This window comes from Enhydra lutris, unplaced genomic scaffold (genome assembly GCF_002288905.1).
Source record: "Enhydra lutris kenyoni isolate GAN:26980312 unplaced genomic scaffold, ASM228890v2 scaffoldscaffold23, whole genome shotgun sequence".
Classification (NCBI taxonomy): domain Eukaryota; kingdom Metazoa; phylum Chordata; class Mammalia; order Carnivora; family Mustelidae; genus Enhydra; species Enhydra lutris.
The window spans coordinates 12,216,327-12,227,006 of NW_019154107.1; the positions used below are offsets into that span (position 1 = coordinate 12,216,327).

At 36.6% G+C, this 10,680-nt stretch overlaps 1 protein-coding gene across 4 annotated transcripts in view; it reads left to right on the forward strand.

Annotated features, from left to right (window-relative positions):
* The window catches only part of LOC111150419 (glycerol kinase), a 76,902-nt gene extending 71,284 nt beyond the window's left edge, over positions 1 to 5,618 (forward strand). For 3 of the 4 annotated variants that reach the window (XM_022507849.1, XM_022507850.1, XM_022507851.1), the window contains one exon: positions 1,574 to 1,857. In XM_022507849.1, coding sequence (XP_022363557.1) covers positions 1,574 to 1,698 — 125 coding nt within the window. In that variant the 3' untranslated portion in view covers positions 1,699 to 1,857. Of the gene's footprint in view, positions 1 to 1,573; positions 1,858 to 3,569 lie in introns of those variants that run through there. The other variant, XM_022507852.1, reaches the window with a different exon arrangement.
* The last annotated feature ends 5,062 nt before the right edge of the window (positions 5,619 to 10,680 follow it).

A 10,680-nucleotide genomic window follows, 5' to 3' on the forward strand; every position in this document is an offset into this window, starting at 1 on the left:
TAAAATGGAGGAAAATCGTTTATATGCCTCTTTTAATCTGCCTTCTAAGGCAAAGAAATATGTGGTAAAGGGAAAAAAAATCCTCTCCCAAAAAGGCAAATAAATGACTATCATTAGTTTATTGTATCAAAAACTATGCCCATAGCAAATAACTAGCTGCATTTCAGTGAAGCCTTTTCATCCAGTGGTTGTATATTCTTTTTTTTTTTTTAAATATTTTATTTATTTAACAGACAGAGATGACAAGTAGGCAGAGAAACAGGCAGAGAGAGAGAAAGGAGGAAGCCGGCTTCCTGCTGAGCAGAGAGCCTGATGTGGGGCTCGATCCCAGGACCCTAGGATCATGTCCCGAGCCGAAGACAGAGGCCTTAACCCACTGAGCCACCCAGGTGCCCCAGTGGTTGTATATTCTTAAAACTTGGAGGTTAATTTTGAATGTTTCTTTTTTAAAGAACATTAAATAATATAAATATATAATTTTAAAATTCAAGAATACCATATGTACATAAAGAATATTCTTTAAAGGAAGGGATTTTGACAGAAGTTAGGTTAGAAAATACCAGCACAACCATATTTTCAGGCAGTTTTTTAAAAATGTGGATTCATGGGGCTCCTGGCTAGCTTAGTCCGTAGAGCTTGCAACTCTTGACCTTGGGGTCATGAGTTTGAGCCCCATGTTGGGTGTAGTTTACATACATAGGTGGATTTAAAAAAATTCGAGTCTGCCTAGGTGGCTCAGTCAGTTCAGTGCCTACCTTCAGCTCAGGTCATGATCTCAGGGTTCTGGGATCAGAGCCCTTCATGGGGCTCCACACTCAGTGAGGAGTCTGCTGCTTCCTCTCCCTCTGCCCCTCCCCCTGCTTGTGCCCTGTCTGTCTTCTCAAATACCATATATAAAATCTTTTTAAAAATATATGGATTCATACAGTTTAGTTTTTAAGATTTTATTTTTAAGTAATCTCTGCACTCAGCATGGGACTCAAACCCACAACCCTGAGATCAAGAATCGGACACTCCATAGACTGAGCCAGTCAGGCACCCCTGTAATTGGGGGGGGCAGTAATAGTAATTGTGAGGTGCATTTCCTTACATAGCACATTCTGGTTAAAAAAGAAAACAAAACCAATTATTTTAGCAAAAATAGCCTTTGAAGTTCATTTTCACTAGACCAGTATAACTCTTCTCTGATAGCTAAAGGATCTCTACTTTGAATTGGGTTGCTCATTTAGTATCTTTGGGGTAAGAATTAAAAAAGCGAAAATCAACAGCCTCCCAAAAAGTTCTCCATCAACTCTCTTCAGCTTTGCCAGTGGAAGGCTTATGTGGGTTTATATATGTATTATGTTCTTGGCTACCTGTGGCATGCTATCTGTATTGTTTGTTAACTGTCATAAGCCTTCAAGATTGATTATATTTTTGATTTGAAGTAATAACTCTGCTAGCTTTTATGAATATACTATTTTTATAACTTATTTTGTTTTGCTGTCATGTGATTCTTAACACAAATATTGTAATTATGTGTCTCTCTTTTGGTTTGCTTGACTGGAATTCCCTTCTACTTGGATGACCACAGGTGACCCTAGTATCTTCTGTAGTCTACCCTTGGGCTTTTTTATAGTGAGTAGCATGGTAATGTTAATCGGAGCAAGGTACATCTCAGGTCAGTTACTCTTTAAATTAGACAATTTTATTAGTTAGCACTAATGTATTTGTGTATAACTTGGCAGAAAATGTTTAGTGTTTTTCGTTCTTCCTGTGCTTAGGAACCTGGAAAATCCATGAAAGGTCTAATTTGTTAGACCAATTAATCTTTCAGAGCAGTCAGAATTGAGGACTGTGGCTCTGCTTAATTCTTTTATTGTTAGTAAATGACAGTTTCTTTGAGGGGCTACCTTCTGCTGTCAGCTGTGGTAGGAAGCAGAAGTGAAAGTAGTGCTGTGAAAGCTTACATGAAAGGACTTTCAGAGTGACAGATGAATGTCAAAAAAACATAATTTTTTGACAATTTAATTGGCTCTCAAACGTACATAAGTTCTCCAAACTTAAGAAAACTTGCTATGTGAGTCTAAGTATTTCAGTTCTGGTTAAGTTTCCTCGAGAGTATGTTAGCAGAGTCTCTGGAAAACTCTAAAATCGGGGAACATATATAGTCTCTTTTATTTTAGTTAAAAGAGTATATTTTGTGAGATGAAGTTTTAAAAATGATTGCTAAAATAATAAGAGTTAGACTTAAAACTGAAGTATTTTTTGCACATTAATTTCTGCTCATTAGAAAAATAAAACTACTTAGCATGTTATGAAATACATTGCATAACCTGTGATAATTTAAAAGTAATAATCGTTCTGGGGAGCTTTTCCTGATGATAGCTCAATTTTTCTTCCAATTGAGGCTTAAGAGCTTACATGGCAATGACTTGTCCCATATGTTACCAAGAAAGTGAAATGTTTTTTTCATAATTTTTTCATAATCTTCATAATTAGAGAAAGAGTTCAATTATTTCTCATAATTAATTAGATGTTGACCTGGGTTTAACATGTAAAATGTAAACTTTATTGATAATGGAAGGAACATCTGATTGTAGAAATCTGGCAAGCCTTAACTTGACGTCATTAATTTAGAGCTATATGTAAATTTGGAATGAAAAGTATTTACAGTAGCAGAACACTAGATTATCTTTTAATGATAAAATATGAGTTACTTGCCTGAGAGCTTAAAACTAGACTACCATTTTCCATATCCTTCATATTTGGGATCAGTTTATTCAAATCTGCTTTCATAAAAACAATACCTTATGTTGGTATTAGTGCTTTCACCTTATGAAGGACTCTGGATGCATAAGTCTATACAGAATTTACAGATGTCTTTTTTCTTTCTGCTTCTTGGGAATGTTTGGTGGAAAAGTACAAATATTGTAATTTTCCAAAATCTCCAAAATGAATATCCAAAAATATTTTCCAAATATTCTGATAATCCAAAAATAAGTCATTTAGGTTTACAAAGAAACTTACAGTGCTCGCTTCGGCAGCACATATACAAAGAAACTTATGACTTGTTTTAGCAAAAGCTATATCATTTTTTCATTATCCTGAGTTGTTTTTTTTTTGGCTACATAATGATGGTTTGGAAAGGGGAGAAAATATTGCAACTGAATGTTTTCAGTGATTTTTTTCCTCCTGTTTCCTCCTTGGTACCATGAGGATGAAAAGTTCTACTCTCTATCAGAATTTTGCCATATAGCTTATCTCTAAGCTAAGGGATACGTTATGTGTCTAAATTCCTAGGCTCCCAAATGGATAGGATTACCATCTTTAGGTTCTCTCTCTTGGTAACATATGCTGAGATTTGAGAACAGTGGGAATCGCTTGCCTTGATAAACAATTAACAATAGTGTTAATATTTGCTAATTTTGGAATTGGCCTAGTTATATTTGTTTGCATTTTAACTGAAGCCAGTATTTAGAAATAATGTGGAATGTGTAGCTCAAATGATTGAATAGTCTTCATTGCCTCAACTCATAAATTGCGTGTATGTTGTTACTGATACATGTGGTTTTTGTCCCTCGTTTTAGGTATCCCATAAATGATACCAACTCACGGATTCCAAAGATGCGAGTTCTTTGCCTAATGAGAGAATCCAGCGATTATCTCTTAATGTGATGACACTATTCATAGACTCTGATTTTATTTATAAGCCACTTGCTGCATGACCCTCCAAGTAGACCTGTGGCTTGAAATAAAGAAAATGCAGCAGAAAGAATGCTATAGAAACATTTGGTGTGTTTTTTAACATCATGAGTTAAGATTGGACCAGCCACCTTGGGGGCTGACCCCTCCTTTGCTATCGTGTCCTGCCCCATTCCCTATGAGATCTAGGAAGAATTCAGGTCCTTCATTTCATTGGAACCTTTCATCAAACACACTCAAACGCTGATGATGGTCTAGGATTTGGTTCTCTGCACTACATACACTTGACTAAGGGGTGATTACTAACCAGCTAAAAATGAGTGGCTTTTTGTTCCATTTCTTTTTAACAGTCCTAAAAGTCCTTTTTTCTGCATGTTAAGGAGGCCACAACATCTTCCCCTAATGGTTAAATGGACACCTCTGTGGAATTCTTAAAATGCAAATTGAGTACTCTCATAGCTTAGACATTTTCCAGAAAGGTATTTGCCAAAACTGAAATTCTTCAGATACTTTACGTGGTCTCACTCATTCACTGAATTGCTGTCTGGATCTTCTAGGGAAGGACACTTTTTCCTTTCTTTTTTCATCTCTCCTTTTTATATTTTTCACTTTGTATGTATAACATACATGCCTATATATATTTTATATAGTGAGGGCAGCCCATTTATAAATCAAGAGTACATTTTACATGATCTCACTAATAACACTGAATATCTGTCTGGATCTTACAGGGAAGAACACTTTTTCTTTTCATCTCTCCTTTTTATATTTCTTACTTGTATGTCTAACATACATGCCTATATATTTTATATACAGAGGGTAGCCCATTTATAAATTCAGAGCACATTGTATTCAGTAGGTTATAATGGGGCTGGTCTTAAGTGGACCACTGTGTGTATAAATATTTTGGGGAAATCACTGTATACATTTTTGGGCAACGGTTACGCATATTTACAAGGAGAAACTTTTTCTTAAGAGAGCCAGCATTTAAAGTTTATGTTCTTAGTCAATAAAAGAAAATGTACTTTATCGTGACTTCAGCTATATTTCTTATACCTTACCTTTTTATTTAATTGTTTTAGCTGGATATATGTCTTTAAAAAAAAGGAAAAAGACAAAATTGTGGAATACTATGGTAAATATTGTTTTCAAACAAGCACTAGTCCATATAAAGTTATCTTCCTTTGACACAATTTTAGAAATATTTGGGATTGTTTAGAAGGGATAGCAAAAAAGGTTAAACACTGAAATAGAAGAAAACCTTAGGAATAAAGCCAAGAATCTCTTTGTATCCAAATGTGTTATTAGTTGCTTGTAAGCAATTATAATTTCTATTTGGGATCACAGAGACTTATCTCCATTACTGTCCTAATACAACTGAAGAAAGGTTTGCAATTAGAAATGGCTTCCAGTGAAACCAAGAACTTCTCAAAATAGTATTACATGTTATAAAAACCTACCTAATCCAGCATCTTAATGTCAATTTTTTAAAATCCTAAAATTAATTTCTGTTTACTACAAATAAAATACTATCTCCTAATATTTTCTTCAACCAGTGCTGAAAATGGGGAAATATTTATATATTAGTATAAAAGGTCTTGTTTTGTTTGGCGTAAATGGTGGCTTGCATTTGCGGTTCTGATTATGCTGTTTCTAAATTATTCAATCTACTTGGGTTTTATTGGTGCAGCTGCCCCTTGAGTGACAAAAATATTATAGAAAGGTACTGTGAAATTATTACTTTGTGATGAGGGTACTTTTAAACATAATTATGTTTCTACAAAATCAGTTAATTGTAAATAATTGTTAAATCACTGTTCAGATAATTTTAAGATTCCATTTTCTATAAATTGAAATATTTATAAATGTTTGGAACTGTGCATATTGGTATTTAATGGTAAAATGACTTAAAATAAATTGACCCCTCATTCTTACTTGCATTTCTCATTTATAGACTAGAACTTAAAATCAAGGTTAAATCCAGAAGGATGTTTCAGGAAACCTAAAGCTCAGCTCTTAGCACTTGATCAGGCACACTCTGAAACTAACCAAGAGCCTAAGAAGTAGTTTCTGAAATGGTGAGCACCTTAGTCATTCTATTGGAAAAGACTACACTGTTCCATCTCAGCTTCCAGAAAATAACCGGTGAGGTCAGAAATCATGATCACTTAGGGCCTCTTGTGCTAACCATGCCTTTCTACTGGTTTCTTTCTGTTCTGTCTGGGTTTGCTGATGGAGTCAAGTGTGCCATTATTCTCTCAACCTGATGGCCAAAACTTCAATCTTTTGTTCTTTAGTTAATCTGTAAAAGAAGTAAATGCATCTTTGCTTCTGTAACAATATCTTAGAATTTTTAGTGTTTCTTTTGAAACGCCCAAACTTAATTCTTTGCTTTCTGAGTGTTTTGTATCATGTTGGGAATGAAAAATGCTAGGTATTTATGAGAAACCAGCAGAAAAAAATGTCCTAGCCCAGAAACTAACAGCACTGATGGTAGAATAGGTAGCATTTAACTCATAGTGTCTACCTAATGGTAAATAGAAGTACAAACACTATTTTTACAGCTTTAATGAGCTATAAAATTGATACACAGAGAACTGCACATATTTAATGTATACACTTTGAGGAGTTGGGACATATGCCAACACCCATTATACCATCACCACAATCATGGTAATAAACAAATCCATCCCCTCCACACGTTTCCTTGTGTCCCTTTGTTTTGTGTGTGTGTATGGTAAGAATGCTTAACATGAGATCTACCCTCCTAATGCATTTTTAAGCGCACAGTACCATGTTGTTAATTGTAGACAGCACATTAGACAGCACATGTCTTGAATTTACTCTTCTTACATAACTAACTAAAGCTATTGAACAGCAACTCTGCTTTCCCCCAATCCCTGGTAACCACCAACCTATCCTCTATTACTGTGAGTTTGACATTTTTGTTTCCTTTTTTTATTCCACACATAAGTGAGATTATGTGTATTTGTCTTTCCGTGTATGGCTTATTTCACTTAACATAATATCTTCCAGGTCTAGTGATGTTGTTGCAAATGGCAGGGTTTCCTCCTTTTTTGAGGCTAAATAATATTTCAGTTTGTGTGTGTGTGGTGTGTGTGTGTGTGTTGTGTGTGTGTGTGTGTACACACACACACACAACACACACACACATCACATTTTTTTATCCATTCATCTGTTGATGGACTTTTGGGCTATTTCCATATCTTGGATGTTGTGAATACTGCTGTGGTGAACATGGGAGTGTAGATAGTTCTTTGAGATCCTGATTTCCATTCTTCTGTGTAAATACCCCGAAGTGGGATTATTGAATCCTAGAGTAATTCTTTTAGTTTTTTAAGGAATGTCCACACTGTTTTCCATAGTGACTGTACCATTTTACGTTCCTACCAACAGTGTAGAAGGATTCCAGAAATTATTTTTTACTAACTTTCATAGCGTATTTTAACTAAAAATACTGAAATAATGAAGTCTGCTTGATGTTTGTTTTTGCAACCTAACAACTTTTTTTTTTTCCTGACAACTTTCATGAGGTCACGTAATAGTTGGAAAACTGAGTGACTCTGAGGGCACCTGGCTGGCTCGGTTGGCAGAACCTGCAGCTCTTGATCTCAGGCTTGTGAGTTTGAGCCCCATGTTGGGCAAAGAGCTTACTATAATAAAAAATAATAACTGTTAAAAACCTTTTTTAAAAAGATTTCGTTTTTTTAAAGTAATCTCTAAACCCAGTGTGGGACCCAAACTCACAACCCTGAGATCAAGAGTCACATACTTCGACTGAGCTGGCCAGGCACCCTGAAAACTGACTTTTAAATCGACTCGATTACTACTTGGCCTGTACTTTATATAGGTACTTCTCTTAATTCCTGTTTATGATAAAATACTAGATACGCTAAACACCATAGAGAAAAAACTCTCAAAAGTATTTCCTGAGGTTTTCCTTTAAATCCCATTTAGTGAAAATGACCCATTAAATTATGTGTGGGGACTATAAAGATAAATACTCTGAGAAGCAGAAGGTAGGTTCAAAACAGGTTGCTCAAGGGGTGCCTGGCTGGCTCCGTTGGTGGAGTGTACTACTCTTAACAATGTTAGGGTTGTGAGTTCAAGCCCCATGTTGGGTATAAAAATTACATGAAAATAAAATGTTAAAATGTTAAATAAAAAAATTAAATTGGTACAATCACAGAACAATATGTGTAGCTTTAGAAAAGAATGATACTGGGGCACCGGGTGGCTCAGTGGGTTAAAGCCTCTGCCTTTGGCTCAGGTCATGATCCTGGAGTCCTGGGATCGAGCCCCATGTCAGGCTCTCTGCTCCACAGGGAGCCTGCTTTCTCCTCTCTCTGCCTGCCTCTCTGCCTCTGTCTGTCAAATAAATAAATAAAATCTTTTGGAAAAAAAAAAGATACTGTAGAAACATGGAAACTATCCAGGAAAAAATGAAAGCAAGGTGCAGAGGAGTGCGTAAGTGTGCTCCTTTTATTAAAAGAAAAGCTAGGATGTTTGCCTATGCTGTGAGGACATCTTAAGGAGCTGTTAATAGTGTTTACTTAGGACAGAAAGTAGTGATAATCGGACATGTGGGAGACAAGGGTATGAAAAACCTTTTCACTGTTTAGATCTATTTGAACTACATTAATTGTTAGCATATGTAATCTTGAACCATGTTAATGTATTAGTTGTTTATAAATCTAATTTAAGGGGTGCCTGATCTCAGCCCAGGTCTTGATCTCAGGATGGTGAGGTTAAGCCCTACGTTGGGCTCCATGCTGGGCATGGAGACTACCTAAAAAAAAAATCTAAATTTCTGAATTTAAATTCAGAAGTCATTGTACATGAGTGTTCATGCCATCATTCATAATAGCCAAAAAAGAGGAAACAAGCTGTTGATGAATGGACAAATCAAAGGTGGTATAGCCATACGGTTGAATATTATTCAGCTATAAGAATGAATAAAGCACTGATAACATCCATGTTGTAACATGATTGAGCCTTAGAAACTATACAAAGTGAAAAAAGGACACAAAAGCCACATATCGTGTGATCCCACTTACAGGAAATGCCCAAAATAAGGAAATTCATAGAGGGACAAATGGTTATTAGTTGCCTGAGTCTGGGCTGGCGGGGAAGGGAACAGAGAAGAAATTGCTAATGCGTACGAGGTTTTGGCGCCGGGGGGGGGGGGGTGTGTGTGATGAAAATGTTCTAGAATTAGTGGTAAATGTACAACTCGGTGAATATACTAAAACCCACTGAATTACACACTTTAAAGGGGTGCATTTATGGCATATGTATTATATCAATGAAATATATAATGTTACAAATTCAGATATTGTAAGTTAGTTACCCACAGGCAAATTCAGCCCACAGGCTTGTTTAAAATAACAAAATTGTTTTTAATTTGCATTAATGTAAAGTCAGCGTATGACCAGTCCCTGATGGGATGTGAGTTCATAATCTCTGAAATGAGCCCTCAGAAGGATGGCTCCTTGAATAAATGGAGGTTAGTAAATTTAACCTTTTTTCTTCCACTTCCATTAACTTTTTCAAGTATCTAATATTGGAAATAAGGGAAATTATTTAGTCACTAATACATAAAAGATTGCAATGAAACGGAAGATCTGGCCTTCTCTTCACCTTCCCAGAGGTTTCCATGGATGGTCTGTTCAATAGAATGTATTCTATACTAATATTATAGGATGCATTTAACCTGCTTCCCCCCAAAGCCTTGATAAATAAAGAGGCAGTCTTCCAAAAGTGTTACCTAAAATATATTGCCATAATTATCAGTAACTTGATTTTTCTCTAACTGGAACCCTTCAACGGTGTCATGTCTTAAGATTCTAAACAGTTCTTTTTTTTAAAAAAGATTTATTTATTTGAGAGAGAGAAAGAGTGCAGAGGGAAGTGGAAGAGGAAAGGGAAAGAATCTTAAGCAGACTCCGCACTGAGCGCAAAGCCCAACCTCACCGCCCTGAGATCATGTCCTAAGCCGAAACTAAGTGGGACACTCAACTGATTGGCACAACCCACGAGCCCCAGGTTCTAAACAGTTTAATTTCATATGTTCATTATCTCCCCAAACTGTTTCTCCCCAAACTGTTTAAACCTTCAGCCCTGGGCGCCTGGGTGGCTCAGTGGGTTAAGCCGCTGCCTTCGGCTCAGGTCATGATCTCAGGGTCCTGGGATCGAGTCCCGCATCGGGCTCTCTGCTCAGCAGGGAGCCTGCTTCCCTCTCTCTCTCTCTCTGCCTGCCTCTCTGTCTACTTGTGATCTCTCTCTGTCAAATAATAAATAAAATTAAAAAAAAAATAAACCTTCAGCCCTTTGCTGATTTACCACCACAGTTTCTTAAAGGAAGAAATAATAGGTCCATTTGTAATATACCTGTTCAGCTCATTGTAAATTGAATTCAAAGAACAGTGAATATTTGCGGGTTCACAGTCTACATCACTGGTTTCTCAGCTCAGGAAGCTTTTTTCTTTTTTCTTTTTTTTTAAACTAAACTCTACGCCCAGTATGAGCCTTGAACTCATGACCCCTGAGATCAAGAGTCATGTGCGCTACTGATGGAGCTGGTCAGGTACCTCCCAGGGAGCGCTTTTGAAAATGACCATTTCTAGGGTGCCTGGGTGGCTCAGTGGGTTAAGCCTCTGCCTTTGGCTCAGGTCATGATCTCAGGGTCCTGGGATCGAGCCCTGCATCGGGCTCTCTGCTCAGCAGGGAGCCTGCTTCCCCCTCTCTCTGCCTGCTGCTCTGCCTACTTATGCTCTCTCTCTCTGTCAAATAAATAAATAAAAAAATAAATAAAATGACCATTTCTTGGGGTGCCTGGCTGACTCAGTTGATAGAGCATGTGACTCCTGATCTCTTGATCTCAGTTCAAGCCTAAAGTTAAGCCTAGTACTTGCTTTAAAAAAAAAGAAAGAAAAATGAGTGCCTGGATTGTTCAGAAAAAAAAGTGACTTTTTT